The 18,877-nt window shown below is 40.3% G+C and overlaps 1 protein-coding gene across 4 annotated transcripts in view; it reads right to left on the bottom strand.

The window, feature by feature from the left end:
- APP (amyloid beta precursor protein) overlaps positions 1 to 18,877 on the bottom strand; it is a 145,283-nt gene that overhangs the window by 67,551 nt on the left and 58,855 nt on the right. For all 4 annotated transcript variants that reach the window (XM_083611291.1, XM_083611292.1, XM_083611293.1 and 1 more), the window contains exon 3: positions 15,157 to 15,286. In XM_083611291.1, coding sequence (XP_083467417.1) covers positions 15,157 to 15,286 — 130 coding nt within the window. The remainder of the gene's footprint in view (positions 1 to 15,156; positions 15,287 to 18,877) is intronic.

Genomic DNA, 18,877 nt, shown 5'->3' with positions numbered 1-18,877 from the left:
GTCCTTCGACTTTTGTACACTCCAGAGGAAGAGATTAAAAGCATCCACTTCCTGTTTAAATTAACCATTATTTGTTCTTATGAAATTTGTTTTAAACCTTTTGGGTGTGGTCCTGACTTGTTCCAAGACATCATAGTTTAAACTAACCACTGTTTGGCCTGTCTGCAGTTCTTGGCATTGCATTTTTATATTCTTAGTCTCAATTCTGATTGCTTAAATATCTGCATCACCACTAACTTCTCCTTTAACTCGTCTGGAGCATAAGATACAGCAAGTTAGCATCTGATCTCCCAAACTCCTGATTTTGCATGCGGATGTGACACATGGGTGGCAGACTAAAATAGTTTCATTTTTCATTTGTGTCTAGCCAGCCTTGTGAAATTTTTACATGCAGCTTTCTATTCTGCCTGAATAAAAGTTGTGTTTAACCCAAAAGTCTTTGCATTCTTGCAGCCGTACCACAGCATCAACTGATTATGCAGGGCATTTTGATTATTTTACAATCATCAGTGTGCTTCTATGTACTTCTATGTACTTCAGGTTGTGTTTGGATTGGAGTCCTAGTTACTGACAGCTGAATAAGATCAAAATTTATTTGTTTTGAAGTGTTGACTTGTAATGATAGGGAATTACATCAGAATCAACTTATTGATTTAGGTATAAAATAAGTGGTCTTGTGAAACCATTAACAAAAACGTTCTCTCTGCTAAGAGGCATTCCCATTTTCTATAAGTAGTCCTATAACTGCTAGCAATCAATGACTTCGTCAGACCACTGTTTCTCAACAAAGGCCTGATTAAGACCCTGATTAACATTACAAGAAGCAGCCTTGGGTTTGTCAGCTCCTGCTTCTCTCATCTCTATCAGCTTGGCTGTGAGGAGTTCAGAAGCATTTCTCCCTAAAGCCGCTAGCATATTATGCTTTTCACGGCTGACTATGCAATCTGTAACATGACAAGCTTCTCTTGTGGGCACATGCTGACAGAAATATATTTTACAATACTTTTCTGCCATTAGACAACAAATAAGCTAAAAGCAAATACATAATGTTTCAAGTAAACTAAAACAGCTTCAGAGGTTTTGTTACATTTTCCAAACACTCAAGCGCAATTATTTTGTGCCTTGGGAACTGTAGTACTTTTATGTTCATACCAATCCCACTTTGAGGTTATTGATGACCTATATATTTGAAGGAGCATCTTCACCCCCATCTTTCCAGCCCGGACACTGAGATTCAGCACTGAGGGCCTTCTGGCGGCTCCCTCACTGTGAGAAGTGTAGCTACAGGGAACCAGGTAGATGGGCTTCTCGGTAGCCGTGCCAGATGTCAAAGAGATAAGTAACTATACAACCTTTAGAAGACATCTGAAGGCAGCCCTGTGCAGTGAAGTTTTTAATGTTTAAAAACATCTCCAAACATCTGGGGTTTTTTGTGGGAAGGATGTAACACTACTGGCATGGACTCGCCTGCAAGACTTTCTTTCAAAGGATACATGTGGTTGGAAGTATGCTTTTGAGTCAGTGTTTACTTTAGAAGGCTCTCAGAGACAATATTAATGATATTAAAAGAGATGTAGCCAGTCAACTGTAGATAATGTTGTCAGGCCCCATATACACCACTGGATCCATTTTAATACATAATTCAACAATATACATTTCTCTCAAATTAGCTAAATTGACAAAAACATGAAACGTAATTAAGATACACAGGAAAATATTATAAGCAGCCGCATGGATCACTTAGCAATTTAAAACAGAAACAACTGAACACAGTTTGCATATTGCTATATAGTCTCTGTGCAATTAAAGCAAAAATCTAAATGTATCCTATTCATAAAATAGACTCTTAGCACTGTTTAAAATGGCTGTGTTTTCTAGGTTGATCTTGCTTATTTAGACTAATCTAAACATTCAAGTTTTAAATATAGAAGTATTCAGCAAATGTTGCTGCTTTTCTGTCTGGTTACATCTTATTTATTTATATTTAACAAAATGTATAGACCACGTATTCAGCACAGAATAATAATTTCTAAGCAGCTTACATTAAATGGTATAAAATATTTATAAGGAAACACCAGTAAAATAAATAGACTTTATGGGGGGAAAGCTAACATAATAAAATTATCAAAATATATAAAACAAGCAGTGTTTAAAAACCAGTATACACAATAGAAATTACATGCCTAGGTAGGCTTGCATAAACAGAAACCTTTTTAGCAGGCATCAAAAACAGAGCGGAGGTGCCTGCCGAATATTAATGAAAACATATTATTTTTCCAGACACACTAAGTGTTATTCAAATCTTACTCATCATGCATATAAATATGGGGGATGCATTTGCTTAGGAAAAGCTTGTTTAACATGCTTCATTACATTTGCAGATGCCCATCTAAAATTCCCCTGAAGTACTGTATCATTTTCTTGCTGCTTATTCAGGTTTTGAATAAAAACCTTTTCCCAGTATTTTATTCCTTCACGGCTGGCGTTTCAAGTCTAGGTGTTTACGTGAACAGGCCTGCCCTGCAACTTTGGATTAATGGGTGCAGCAAGAGAACCACATCACCATGGCTTCTGATAGTAAATCAATATGTAACAAACATCCTAAACATTTATTTTCTGGAGCACCAAAATTCATAAATGGATATTATTAAATCTCTCAGAAAGTGTGCAAGCATTAAGTGTTTCTTCCATCAAGCAGCACAAGAGTCCTCTAAGCTTATGAAGACACTTCAATCTTTCTCCAAGAGCTATTTTGGTTGGCTCAGGAGACAAGTACCAACACAGTTGGAATCCTACCAGGCCAATGGGTAGAACAGCATCCCTAAAAAGACTAGGCACAGCCAGTAAAGAAACATCTTTGTCAGGTCACCTTACTGTTTCTTTTTCACCAGAAGAGCTCAAAGCATGCTATGACTCAAGCACAGATACACTATTTTAACCTGCACTTCCAAAACCATAAGCTGTTGGCCCTTTGTTAACATTACATGATGGGAGGAGGCTTTAAAAAATAGGTTATGGTATAGCTGAAAAGCCTCTGTGATAGAGGAACTGGGTTACTCAGCACCTATCGTTCCAAAGCAAGCTGACTGAAAACCTGTCCAATAAAAAAATGTTTCTCAAAGGAAACACAAATGCATAAACTGATTTTAATATTGTATTTTTTATATTGCTGGAACCTACCCTGGAACATTGTGGTTTGTTTATGGACAACAAACAGGGTGAGAGGGGAGACAACAAATGAACATTGGTTTGAAACAACCTGCAGTTTCTTTGCTCGTCTGGAAGACAAATCCTGCTTGTCCAACAAGCCACGGTTAAAACCAATGGTTTGTGTTATGTCCAAATGGCCTATGTCAACCACACCCACAATGCTACTGAGCAATGCAAAAATGAACAGAAAGGTGTGTCAGGCTGGATAAGAGATTGGTCTGTTGTATATGCACCTGAAAGCCTATTGGTCACCACAGAGCCATGTTTAAATAACAAAAGGAGTTTAAGGTGTTTTGTAGCACTTTGAATGACTAATTATTATGGCAGGCTTTGGTGAAGTACAGTTTACTTGATTGGATCCTCAGTTTGTAGGTATTTCTACATAGGTACAGAAGGAATAAAAAGTTGCTGACTGTGGAAATGGTGAAGACGTGCAAAATTATTTGTAACAATTCAATTAGAGCTTAAAGTGTATGCAAAGTCAGTGCAGCAACCATTCACAGCAGTAGTAGCTGAAGACAAATGTGTTAAGATTATAGTGCTAAGCAAATAACACCTGTAGCATACCAGAAAGCCACTGTACTTGCCTATCATAGTTGACACATCTGCATCTGGCTCACATACTGTAGCAAAACTGTTATAATGGGAACACAGAACAACACAGACAACATTTGCCTTGAGTAAGATGATTCTCTAGGGACACCGACAGAAACAATCCAAGATGCATATTGATGAAACTGAAGTATATAACAAAGCCTGAAAGTTCCTTCTACGAATGTCAATTCAACTAACTGCTCTGTCCAAACCACCAGTAGAAAAACAAAGGATCACATTACCTTTTAAGAACTATCCTAATCGTATTAATCCCATAAAGAAAGAGTAGTATTTTAGAGCATCTTTTCCTTTAGTATTCCCAAAAGGTACTGTGTTAAAATGGAAGTCAGTGAGCTATGAAATTAGCACCTCGCTTGTGTTTTTGTTGCCTTTTATTCTGCTGCCTTAAAAAGGAAGCTTAATTCTTATACCCCGACATCAATATTAAGTCAGCCTGAAATATACATGCATATTCCCAAAATGCATGCATATTATGCATAGAACATATCGTGCAATCTCAGGCAGAGCAGAAATTAACAGCTAAAGAACATGACTTATTTTTGAGGAATCACCTAGCTGTAGACCAGTGGTTCTCAAACTATTTACTCTGGGCCACACCAATTTTTTTATTGATAAGAAATACTTTGGACTAGGATTGTCCTCAGCATCACTTGATGCTCTTGCTCTCATTCTGAAAAGATTCTTCTCCATATTTTGCAAATATGGCCACACCAGTGTGGTGTGCCACACCCTCTGAGAACCACTGCTGTAATCATTGTGATCCATGCCCCTGATAACACAGGATTTCTCTCTTTTATACTGCTTCATTCTAAAATAGATGCTTGAAGAGGTACCTGCAACATGATACTGTTTAGTGGTATTTTTTTAAAAAAAAACCCAATAGAAACAGGTCTAAAATTACACAGCCCAGCTCCAGTTGATGAGAATCTTCACCTTACTAATCATCCAGGCCATGTCACTAATCACATCTGCTCAACAACTGAAGAAGCAACCCTAGCATTTAGCAGCTGCTGCAGAATTGAACAGTTCATACTACATTCCCAAGGGGAGGGCTGGCAGAAACTGCATTCCCACTGAGCCTAGGGAACCTTGAACAGGAAGATCAAGAAAGAGATAGGAACAAACAGCTGCTTAGCTCGCACTTAACATTCTTTGAAGCACTTGAAAATTCCTTCACCTAGTGCTTGGTGTTCCATAGTTTTGCATTGTTTTAAGCCGGTCTCTCACTATGCTGGGGCTGATGGAAGTTGCAGTTCAAAACATCTGGAAGGCATAGAGGTTGGTGAAGGCTTTAAGAACTGTATTTTGTACACACGTCGAGGCCTTTCCTGGAACCTGTTACACAAGAAGTTCTACCCTTCTGTAAATGTAAACCTTCCCAAACAAGAACTGTACACAGTATTTGCTCAAAGTCAAACTAACAAGGACTGCAATCTTCCACATGAACCTGTCTGACTGCTTAGATTCTACTGGTGCCAATGGAAAGTTTTTTTAAAAAGTCTTGTAGTTGCAAATTGAGGGGGATCACAACTGAGAAGGAGTGAACCTCCCCTCTCTACAATCTGGGGTCTGATGACAATCACTCCCCTCCCCAACACACATGAAATTAAAAGAAAACATGAGATGTAGCTACATGCTATGCATTAAGAGTAACATGTAGTTTGTCTGCTCTCTGGACTTTGCACAGGTTGCCCCTTCTATCTGCTTTTGACTAACTTGCTTAAGCTAATTTGCTTAATTAGTTTTTGGCTTAGCATTGTGTCCAACTGCAACCACCAGGCATACTATATTGTTATCCTGTTGACTCATAACACAATGACCAACACGCAAATACTGCTTTACATTTGGAGGTTTGAATTTTTTGTGAGGAAGGAACTCTCTTGACATCAGTATTTTTTTGCAAAGGTAGTTGCTTACTCATAAAAAGGTTGATTTTGCAATTAATGTAGATTTTGCAGTTAATGCAGAAACAAAACTGAACATTGAGATTTTGCAGCTCTGATACCACTTGCATAAATGATTCGTACATGATTAATTGCATGTAACTTTGAAATAATTATCTTGTTCTCTACTTTTCTCTTGAAGCTCCAACAATGCCACCAATATTGAGATGGACTGGAAATTTAACAAACCATCTACTCCATTTTCTCCAGTCCGATGTTACACCATTTCCTTTTTTCACAATAAACCAGCGATGGGCTATGTGGCCCTTTAGCTGTAGCTGAAATCTAGCAATCTGGATCTTGCAATTTTTTCCAGGTCTATCTTGTTAACATAATTATTATATTATCCCACTTTATAGATTCCCAGTAAGAAATGCTAATACTGGACAAGCCTAAAAAGAAATATTACTGGTCATATAGCTCGGTTTCGTGCAAAAAACTGCGCAATTTAACAAATAGTTCTCTCACATGCTCTAGTTCCTGTTCCATCTCTAGTTTTCTGACTGGCTCTATAACCCAGATACAATGACTAACACCCCAATCAGCCACGACACTAGGAATATACCCTTTCTGTAGAAGCACACCTGTCACCACTGCAAAAACATACCCTAGAACCTGTGCTGAGAATGTTACATGTGGATGAATGAAAAAAGAAGTGTTATTGTATGCTTGACCTTCAAACGTCAACATATCCATCTTGTAAAAATATTGCACATTTTCACATCAACCAAGTGCTGTAACCTTCCCTGGGGAGATGTTCTGAGCTAAGCGATCATATCAGCTGAAAGCTGGCAGGTGCCATCATTGTGCTGCTTTATGGAAATCTACTAAGAATTGCCAGATTCCAAAATGTGTCATTTCACATAATGCAGTCCTGCACAAAACCATTCCATTAGTTCTCCGCTCTTTTCTCTCTCTCCAAGTGTTTCAACAACAAGAGCTGCTAAGCATAAAACATTAGCTTTTTCTATTGCTACTACAGCAAGGCACAAAGAGCCATCTGAGAAATCTTTTGTCATAATGAAAATGGAACGGACGGTTTCAAATATTTGATCGTAATCCTAACTTCTGACGAGGAAGAGCTAAATTCCTGCAAATCGACATTAATGAACTGGTGCTTGCAGGCTGAATGTGTCGACTTTTGAAGGTCAAGAGCACAAACAGCTAGGCTTTCTATAAAACTGAAAAGGGGAAAGCACGTAATACAGAAAAAATGGTGTCCAAAATTTCACATTATGTTTAAATGCATAGTTTGCACTTGCATCTTTTTAAAACAGGAGCCACTAATTTGGGGGGGGGGGCGTGGTATGGGGTTAATGCCTTTGACACTATGATCCTGATTTTAAAAAATGCCACCTCCAATTGGCTGGGAAGGAGGTGTTAACTGGGGCCAACAACAGCTTCTCTTTTAGCACAAGGATATGATGGGACAATTTTCATTAGGTTGGAAAGTTCAGCCTTTTCTCCAGCCCTACCACAGTCCCAATTATCACCACCTTGCTCCACATGGCTGCTGTTGTTCTTCTTAAGGTGCAACTATAAGCCATGCATTTAATGTAATGGGAGGGATTCAACGTCATGCTAAGTTAAAGCCCCTTAGCAGTGTGACGGTTGCACAAGAGACATAGCTGTCAACTTACAGATTTGAAAATAAGGGACCAGCAGCCTCGAAAATAAGGGATCAGCAGCCAAAATAAGGGATTTTGGCTTAGCTTATGCAGAAATCCGCCACTCATGGAGCCATGCTGGTTTTGCTGCGACTGACTGTGTTTTGCAGGGGGTTGGACTAGATGATCCTAAGGGTCTACAACCCCGACCAAAGAAGAGTGGCAGACAAAACTGATGAACGACGTCGAGATGGCAAAGCTTACAGGCAGAATTAGAAACCAGGAAGAGGACCTCTTTAATAAAGAATGGGGAAAGTTTATACTTTATTTGAAAAGCTATTGTAAAGAGTTACATACATTGGTAGGATTGACAGAAAACTTGTAGTAAAAATTTGAACTATGGATGGACAAATGATTTATAAAAATAGAGTTATGAAAGGGATGCAGAGGGGGAAATCACTACATTAAGATGCTGCACTGGTTGGAGGGTATGCTAAGCAGCACGTCGGGGCTGCCGGCGTCCTGGTGCGAGGAGTTCCATCGGCCCTTCCCCGCCCGAGAAAGTGGGAGGCAGGGAGAGAGACTCTCACCCACGCCGCCCACGAGCCCAGCATGAGGCGGTTGCGGCGCCGCGGCAGCCGCTGAAGCGCCGCCCTTCTGCGTCCCTCTTCATCCCCTCCTCTTCCTCCTCCCTCAGGCCGCCTCCTCAGCCGCCGCCACCGGCTTCCCCTAGAGCACGGCGGAAGTGTCGCAAGAGAGGGGCTGCCTGCCCGCCCGCCGCCACCCGTCTCCTCACGACGTGCCCCTGAGGGGGAAAAGGGAGAGATGGAGACACGGCAGCTCGTGCGCTCTCTCTCTCTCGAGGCGGAGGACCCCGAGCCGCTGCTTCCCTCCCAAGCCGGGCGAGCATGAAACCTGGGAAATTTAAGGGACATCATCAATCCGGGACAGAAGCAGGAAATGCTGCTGGGATAAGGGAGTTTCCCGCCAAATAAGTGACAGTTGACAGCTATGACAAGAGAAGGAACAGGAAGCTAGCGTGGTTTCTGTGACTGGTTGCACAACAGGTATGTTGCAGCCATGATACAACCTGTTGCACAGCCAGCTTCTGCTAGTACAACTGTTGCACTGGATTTCAGCCTGCAGACCCATTACTCTTACTCTAGTGCAACAGCTCTTGCATTAGCAGTCACAGAACCAAGAATCTGGGCCGAAGTAGTTTCATCTTAAGTTCCATTGAACCCAAGTGTACAGTTCAGAAGCACTTTTCTATTAAAGCCCCACTGATATGAATGAGACAAAAAGAACACCTATTATAGGTGCAGCATTGGGAAACATGACAAGAAGGCTGCCAATCTAGCTTTCTTCCTTTCCATTTGCAGCAAGAGTTTTGACAAAGCCATCTGCTGGTGTGCATGTTACATCATACCAGACAGTGAAAGGACCATACCAGATGCAGTTTGTCTGAAGAGACCATCTGGTCAGAGAATCTGAAAAACTTCAAAGGACAGAAACTTGTAGACCTCCATCTTGTCAATAGCTGAGGAAAAGTGATTATGAACCTTCTGGGTCATTCCTGTAGGCCCCCTGCCATGGTTTGGCTAATGCTGCCCACATCTCTGGCATGCCCCCACTGCCATCATGTCATTGCACCAGTGCTGTGTCTACTACCAATACTAGGTTATCCCATAACTTAAATGCAGTTCTGTTGACCATGCCGAGACTTAATGCATTCTTTATTTAAAAGCAAAATGGAGCTCTGTAAGGCTTGTCTCTCTCAATCACACAGCTAAGTGGAGACAGAACCAATTTATGAGAGCACGATAAGCTAAATCCACAGTGACATTAAAATTCTGAGACACAATTAGTTAATCTTGTCTCATCGATCAGGCAGTAGATAGGAAAGCTACTATCCGGATGTATGGCTCTTCAGAGGGAAAGCTCATTTGAAAGGAGAGAGGCGACTCCAACTAAGGAGAAAAGCCAGTAACTGCATCAAGAAACAAGCTAGCAATAGCCACATCTGAGTTGCATGGACAACCCTTAAATGGAATATCCTCAATGTGGATTTATTTATTTTTTGTTTACACCTGTGCTTTTTTATGCCCAGAGCACATATTAAAGTTGCTGCCCATTTTTAGGTATTTGATCCCAGGTAAATTTACTTGGAAGGCTGGCAGTTCCATTTCAATCAATGGGATCTTTACATGTAAATATTACAAGGTCCTTCAGCAAAGCTACAGAAATGCTTCCATATTTGGCATTACACTTCATTTGTCCCAATTAGGAAATTAACATTTCAAAACATTACAACACAGGCATGTTAATACTTAGTAGGTGATTTGAACTTCAAAGGTGAATATGTGTATGCAAGTGTTTTCCTAAGCTACTCATTAATGACCATCCTCATACTGATACCACATGTGAGGACTAGCCCCACCCATACCCCTGTGTAATAAAGGAGATGGCAGCAAAAACCATTCTGAAACTTGGATATTGAATGAAAAGATTAATGGGGTAACCTTTAGAGAGTATCTAGCGTAGAGCTAGTTCTGTCTTTGAATCAGATGAAAGTGAAATACATTCATCATGTGAAATGACCTGACATTTTACAGTACTAGCAATTTTGACAACATTGCCGCTTGTATGAATGGCATATTTTAAAACCATAACTGATTTTATCTATAAATAAGGGAAGAAAGAGAAATAATCTCTCACCTTTTAGCTGCAGCTAAAGCTAAATATTGGAAACAAAAAACAAGATACCACAAGTACCTATTTCTTACTAAACGATTGGGATCCTGCTAGTGCAGTTTCTAAATTCATTATTCAATTTAGAGATGTATCTACAAGAGATTTAGGCTCCAAGCTTACACCCATGTACCTGGGAGTAAATCAATATGGTCTGACTGTGATGTCAGGTTCATGAGGAAGATACTATTCTTTGAAAGAAAATATTAAAGATTACAAGTGAGATCAAAGGTTATGCTAGTTGATGCAATGGGATTTTCCTTTCTGCCTGTAATTCCACCTTCCCTCCAAATCTGCTTGAGGGCTCCCCAACTTTCCATTGCAGAGGGTCTGGGGGAGAGAAGGGAGGGAAAGTCCCATTGTTGAAGTGTCTGTCGCACAAACAGAACACAATTACTGCATGCCACCCATTCTATTATATCAGGAAAGTCTTGTTAGACAAGACTATTGTAACACCGTGTCGAATTCAACTTAACTGTTGCCCTACCACCCAGCACAATGGGACTTCCCCACCCCCCACTACCACCCTCCCAAATTAACTTGGGGGGGGAGAGAGGTTCAGGAGAACCCCCAGAACAATGTGCAGGGGCAAGAGGGAGGAGGTTGAAGTGACAGAACTGACAGAACAATTGTAATAACATGACATGGAATTCTACCCAATGCTTCCAGGTGCAAAGCAATGCAAAACTGGCATTTCTCTTCACTGATAAAAATCAGGATCTCTTATAAATGCGAAATAGCCACAGAATTAGTGTACAGTTTTCACAGATTACAGGTTTCGATTTTTAATGGTTTAAAGAATTTCTACTTTCCATGCTCTAGCCCCATTAACTCGAAGCAAAACCTGTAATCTAATAAACTCAATCGATATTGCTGGATCTTTTGCTCCGTGCAAGATGCCTGTCATACTGTATAAGCCATTTCACTAAGGAAAAGAGCTAAGGAATCAGTCAAGTGTTGAAGGGCTTCTCTGCAACAAATCCCAAAAGGGCAATGCTGAAGGCCAGCACAAAAATGGATCATGGATATTCTCTGGCATGAGAGCAGACATATGTCTGCTAGTCAAATAGTAATTCTCACCCCTGTGAAAAAGCCAAGCATCTAACTGCATAAACGGACTGAATGAACTTCAGCAGCTCTTGAACTAAAATGTAAATGTAGCTGAAGAACTAATTTTGATGGTGGGTAATGTGCCTAAGAACCCTCACAAGCATGCTCACTAACTAAACTTTCATTAAATTGCTCCATAAAGTCAAGCAAGCACTGTGCTTTCATTACATTCCTAAAGTTCATCTTCTTCTATAAAAGTTATCCACCATCTCACCATTCTGTACTGCTGCGCTACAGTCACAGCATGGACCTAGCAGCCTATGACCTATAGACATTCCATGGAAGCATCAAGTTGGGGTGTCTTCCTTTTCCAAAGAGACTTCCTAGCTGTGCGCCACAACCTGAATTTCAGGGACTTGCTGTTGAGTCAAGAACCTGGACACAACCAGAAGCTGATCATTTAACCACACTAGAAAAGGAACCTCTATAGCGATGGAAGAGGAGAAAGGTATCTTCCTTTCAATCTTCAGGCAAGCAGTTGGGAGGTAAATGATGCAATTGGTGATTGAAGAGCAAGACAAAAGAATGAAGCGACCGGGGCATAACCATTCTATAAGTAGAGAGCAGCCCCATTTGCACACATATGATTTTTATTCCTGATAACTTACTACTCTCAAAATCATCTAACCCACAAGACAACTGACTCCTCCAGGCATCAACTTACATCCACTACTTTCCATCTCACATTTTCTAGAAGCTGAAAAACAAAGCAACGTGAGAGATGAAATAATGTGAACTAAGACCATGGCAAGCAAAAGTCTTACAATTTATTGCACATAAAACTGCAGCAATTAATCTCACAACAAGCCTACCTGTCAAATTAGGCTGAAAATATTGCAACTTGTTCAAGGCAATTCATTGCACTCCATAGCTGAATGGGGCTTGGAATCTAGTTTCCCCATGTCCAAGCCCTGGGACATTATCTAATGCAGGGGTAGGCAACCTAAGGCCAATGGGCCGGATGCGGCCCAATCGCCTTCTCAATCTGGCCCACGGATGGTCCAGGAATCGGTGTGTTTTTACATGAGTAGTATGTGTCCTTTTATTTAAAATGCACCTCCAGTTGATTTGTGGGACCTGCCTGGTGTTTTTACATGAGTAGAATGTGTGCTTTTATTTAAAATGCATCTCTGGGTTATTTGTGGGACATAGGAATTCATTCATATATATTTTTAAAAATATAGTCCAGCCCACCACATAGTCTGAGGGATGGTGGACCAACCCACGGCTGAAAAAGGTTGCTGACCCCTGATCTAATGCATCATGGCTATGAAAGTAATTCTTAGAACTCCATACAGAGAAATGTGCATCCCTCTTAATGGGAGAGAAACAACATCTTAAGTGCTATTTTCAAACGGTTTCCTTAAAACAGTTTCTAAACAAAACAAAACGAATGTCTTGACAAAGTCTTTTCAAAATCTACATAACCATTAACAGTTCCTGGGTTTCTTTTCACTCTCAATATAAACCTTTAGCCCTAAACACATTCTCTTTGAAGCAAATGCCAAGGGAGATCACTAGGGCTAACTTCCAAGTAGATTGTTCAATGACTGAGGAGGTCAATGAATTTCCCATTTGTCACCGTGCTACACCTTTCCCAAGTCAGAGCCTAAAGCTTTTGTTACATTAGAATCAATGTGGGACTGTTTCTCAGTTTCCTCGGTATAAACCTTAGGAATTGTGTGATGCCATGCTCATGGGCTTCCAGTTTATTAGGGAGAAGGTAAGCAGAGCCACTGCAGAAATCTGATGGAGATCCATCTGCACCACAGCATAAGCAACACGTGTGCTCGTTTCAACAGACAGCTCTGAAGATAAACCTGAAAAGAAGCTGGAAATGCCGCACTGCATTGTGAGTTGTCACTCACAATATATTAAGTTACCTAGTACTGACACAATCAGAAGATAAGAGGACAGGAGCCCTAAGCTACATGAAGATGCTGGAGGTGTAAACTCCATCGTTTCAAGTTGACCAGGACACTGAGAAAGGCTGCTTCTCAGTTCATTTGCTCATTCTGGGGAGGTAACTTTTTCACTGAACCCACATGGAGCCCAGTTCCACGAACCTCCCCATAGAATTTCAGAAAACAAACTGTAACTCCTGCCCTTTCTTCAACCAAAGAAAAAAGCAAAAGAAAAAAAGCAAACCTAGCATAGAGATTCACCCTAGAAAGAGATACTATATTTCCATACAATTGTCTTTGATGTGTTAGTCACAGTGGCGTAGCGTGGGTTGTCAGCATCCGGGGCAAGGCAAGTAATTTGTGCCCCCTAACCTGTGGATTTGTGCCCCCTAACCCGTGGATTTGCGCCCCCTAACCCTAACCCCCAGATGTTGCGCCCGGTGCGGCCAGCCCCCCCTGCACCCCCCACGCTACGCCACTGGTTAGTCACACAGTTATTCTTCCTGTGTCAAGGAGTGTTACGATTTCTCACGGCATACAAACCACAATATTGACTGGCTGGGGAAATAAAATCCTCCCACAAGCGCACATATCCATTCCTATAGACTGTGTTGGTGGAATGCATCCATTTGGGTGCTGCAGGACCATATTGACCAATGCCTGTGACATCACTGCCAGTAAGAAACAGTTCCCCACGATGATGTTTTGTTATTTCCGATAATACTGTGTAAGTTTTATATTCCCCACTATGGAAAGGGCATATCCACATATTCTACATACATAGAAAAAACGCTGTGAAAATGCTTTTTAAAAAAGAAAAGTTTTGAAAAATACATTGAATTTGGCATAGCTCACAGTTACCAGCTAGTGTCGCATTTGTACAACACATTCAAAATGTTTTATTTGCAGCTGTATAGCTGAGTCCCCAGTCTGCGCACACACTTATCACAATCATATACTCAGATAAACACATGCCAGAAAGGTTAGCCCATCTTGCAATAATATTGTACCATTTCTTCAATTTTAATTGCCACTTTGCAACACAGGTACAAAACTATTATTGCCACACACATATCACACCATGACATTCCACTTTGGTTTAGTCAGTTGCACCAATCGTGTTACAGTGCAAGGAAAGATGATCAAATTCAGTCACCAGTTTTGGTGATAGGGAAATAGTGCAAGTTTTATGCTTGTGATTTTTTTTAGAGTCAAGAATTGTATAGTTATCTCTTACAGTTTATTTATATGCACGATTTATTTTAAGCTGCTTTGACGGGGAAATGGCAGAATGCTCTAAACAAATAAATCCTCAGCCTAATGCATTCTGTGGAGGTAGGATATAGAGCTAAAATGACCTGAAAGACTATTGAGAGCTAAGTCTGAAATGTGACTGAGGAATGCCTTTACAAAAACAGGAATGCCACAAGGCAATTGGTCCATATGCAAAGGGATTTTTAGAAAAGGCAGACACCAGGAACACTTGAGAACTAACACGGTTAGGGTTTTCTTTTATAATCACAGCTAGGTTATAACCTCTGTAGACTAAAAATAAAAGGAAAGCTGGAATTAAGGCAAATATACAAACCTCAAAATGCATATATGACATACACGCAATCCAGCCAGAGTTTAACACCTTTAAGGCCCACTGATATCTATGTAAAAAGTTAAGCAAAAGTTTAAATTGTTCCTACCTGAAACTGAAACTAACTAGAAATGCTTGATTCTGCCTCAATCCTTCTCCAGATTAACTGCACAGGGAGGTAGTGAGAACATTGTGTCTCAGACATTTTCTTGCTGGTTTGTTTAGAAGTAAATACCACTAGTCTACACACTATGCAATTTAATTATTATTTTTCCAAAATGCAACACTTAAAAGAAAAAGAAAATCCCTGGTGTTATTACATAAACTATAGCTTGCTCAGTGGAAAAGCGGGACAGGGGAGTGTTTGTGGAGAAGGATATAGGCAGTTAAAGCTCATACAAAATATTCACGAAGTATTTGACAATACTCACCTAAGCACCTATATGGAACTACAATGTGAGGGTGACTTCTGCATTGCTTCCATCCCCGCTTGCACCAGTTCTGGATTGTTACAGGTTGATTGGCTTCAACAACATTGGTAATTTGCAGTTCAGGGTAAACCTATTAATCAAAATGCAAAAAGCACAGTTAATTGAAATAAGAGACACATTATTATTATTTACAGGGATGCATATTTATTTAGAATAGAATGCTGAAAAACATTTCCTAACTTAGTTCCTCAGTGCAAACACTGCCTAAAATTTTGGAACCTCTTTTTCTTGATTATTTTCAAGGGAAGATTAGATAAAAATTCATGCAGGAGGCACTGAATGCAGGAAATGAATGAATAAATGCGTATTTGGAGCTGGAGGTGGCATAGTTTTGTTTCGTTAACATATTTTTATTAAAAATTCCTTGGTTTACAAAAGCGTATGTGCAACGTTTCTTTTTTCAAGTTACATTTTCCACAGATCAATTTCATTTGTTGAGACATTAGTGTTACATTAAGAAGAAAAGGGGGAAAGAGGTGGAGGGGGGCATCATTACTGAGGTTTGTGAAAACTTATTAACATTCTAGTACACACCAGCCTATCCACAGTGCATTTTGCAAGCAGGGAGTTGTGGAGCTATGTTTGCAGCGGCGATTTTCCGGTACTTGTTTCTAAACACAGGGGCAGTCATTTTATTGAATTTACATACAATTTACATGCAACAAAGAAATTAATCATATACCTCCTCAATTAAATGTTAATTTATGGCTAAATAAATTTTGTCCCCAGATTTAGATACCTAATTCCTTGTACCATCTTGTTGTAATGACCATGTCCATACATTAATGATACTGATTTCTTGTAGTTTTCTGTAAGAATGATCCATTATGTTTACAGCTTGTGCGTTCATAAAAGTCCAATAAATATATTTCCAAAACCACAAAGGCAGTCAGTTGTGTTTTACATATCCAAGGAAAGCAACGTTATTCACAGCAGAATCAATTCATCTTTCCCCCACAATCAAAATTATTAACCAGCGTAATACATCTCTTCCTTTCTTCATCCCATGTCTTGGTTTAATAACTACAAAAATACGAAACTCTCCAGTGGGACTAGCAAACAAGAAGGCAGAAGCCATGTGGATGCAGTAGGGCCACATAGGATGAACCAACATGAGCATCAGAAGTCAGGCTGGGAGCCTTCATGCGCATATCCAAGATAGTTATTCTGTGAACCGCCCTGAAACCTCTGGGTATAGGGCGGTATATAAATTCAATAAACAACAACAATAACAGCGGACCACCATATCAAATCCCAAAGAACTGGGCTGTAGGAGTGGCTTATCAAGTGGTTGGTTACAAGCTCATCACAATTAATCACCACTCAAAAAGAGTAGTATGCCCTCACCTACTGTGGTATAGGCACCGGATCGAAGGTGCACTTTGATGATAGAGATTACATACTGTCCATCTGTTTCAGTGGCCAAGGAATGGTTTTAAAGGACTAGCAATCTATACAAAATACTTCAGGGGGGAAATGTTTCCCCTGATTTTGTGCACAAAATGAACAGGTTTTGTTAGAAGGAAGATTACCAGCAACAATAATTTTTTTAAAAGATTTTCTTACCAAAAATTTGAAGAATGTTTGGAAGATACAGCTAGTAAAAAAATTCAGCATGCCAGCTGTTGACAGAAGTGAATTATGGAGCCTGAATTTGCTTCTTTGTAGTGTTCCAAGCACAATTCAAGTGGCTGTCATTACTCTGTGAAGCCCTAAATTGCTTGGACTCCACACATCTTCCGTGTACTTAATTTCTGAAATGGGAAATGCCCAATTCTAATTTTTCAGCATATGCTTTATTACAGTTCCTTCTCCTATTACTCATTTTCCATACCCAACAATGTATCATCAATCACACAGACGCACCTACTTTAAGATGCAGTAAAATATACGCATTCTGCCATTTTTATTTGCACGCCTTGGGGAGGAGGGGGTTACCCAAGATCTCATAAAGAACCAGCGTTATGTGCTTAAATGTATTTTCCACTCTGTATACATATAGCTGACTTTGGCTATTAGAATTAAATTTCCCTCCCCCCATGTCACCTTTTACCATTGACTGATGTAGAAAAACAAAACAAAGACAGGCTCCATGTTGCAGATTGAACAAAACAGATGAAGGGAATATATTCCATTTCCCTGTAAATCACAGGTCTACCTGCTGTATGCTGTTGGAGTAGCCTTCTCCCACCATCCACTGAATGAACATTTATGGGATGGAGAGCAGATTCTAATTCTAATCCAAACTTCTTGTGTAGCATGGAAATAGAAAATCTATGGCACACATTCACAGGGTAAATCATTCAATATATTATAAATAAGGCAGGGTTAAACTCCCCACAGAAGAAGTAGTTGTTGTTTTTAATGTGTGCCTATGTGTGTGTGTGTGTTTGCCATACACTCCACAACTCTAAAATCTAGCTTGGGTAGCTAGTCAAGCAAGTCAATTATTCCACAGCAGCAGGATCATTTTTTGTATATTCCAGATACAACTCATCTCCCAGATGTTGAAGCAGCTGTTGTGATTTCGAAAAAAATAAAATTCTCTCCGAGGTGCATTCTCTTAAGAGCAGCATAGGGGCTGCATTTTCCTACAGCAGACAGTAAAGTGCTTGAAAGATTACTACTCCGTTAAGAAATCCCTGTAGACTACTGATGCACTGCTTGGTTCTAGCATTCACCATTTAAACTAGCATGAATCAGAAGTCTGTATGATGTAATATTTCTGAAACACATGATGTCATGGCAGCACTTAAAAAAAAATCCTGTTCACAAATAGTAAGGCCCATCATGAGAAGGTTTAGCTGCCAGTTTTAAAAGCTGTGTAATAATACTAAGGAAACAAGAGTGCATATTCCAGAAGATCTTAAACCTAGGTGAGAGAAGGCTGTGAGCACACAGACTCCCTCCATCTTGCATGAAAATTCCCCTGCTATCCTGAATTCCTAACCATGGTTATGCTGGCACCAGTATTAAAGACAACAGATGAGAGGCAGGTAGAAGCCACATGCATGAGGAGGAGGAAATAATTCTAAATTAATGAATTAAAATAGAACCTGAGTCAAGATGACCATAACTGGCAAAATCAGAGGTCAACACGACTGGAAGTAAACCTTACCTATGTCACCTACAGTATATATTCTTTGCCTTGTGCTGGCAAGCAAGATTATTCCTGCATCTTACATGGGTCATTTGATGCAGCTACACCAGGGATGGGGAACAGGACCTCCTACCTGTCAATCCCCTAACATTGCATTGACACCCATGCTGAGGAACAGCCAGAAGCAATTTAATGCTCCCAACCGGTCCTTGGCAGACGAGTTGCCACCTGCCCCACACTCGATGTCACACAGGTGGGCATGGTTTGGGGAAAATGGCCTCATGGGTGAAATTAGGACCTAATTAGGAAGGAGGTTCTCCATCCCTGAGCTACATATGACTATATAGAAGGCTCTCTTCGCATGTATTGAAAAGTGGCAGTTCAATGAATAAAGGTCTCTTCCAGCCAGCCAGCCAGCCAGTTTTGAGGTTCTTAGGACAACAGCATCTCCTACAGAAAGCAACTGAACATTCTACTCCATCATGTCTATCTTGTGAGTTTGGAAGAGGCTTAATTTTCTGCCTGTACTACCTTCTTGTCTTATTACGTGACCAAAGCATT

The sequence above is a fragment of the Podarcis filfolensis genome (genome assembly GCF_964270895.1).
Source record: "Podarcis filfolensis genome assembly, chromosome: 4".
NCBI classification, from domain to species: Eukaryota; Metazoa; Chordata; class Lepidosauria; order Squamata; family Lacertidae; genus Podarcis; species Podarcis filfolensis.
This window is presented reverse-complemented; position numbering and strand designations above follow the sequence as displayed.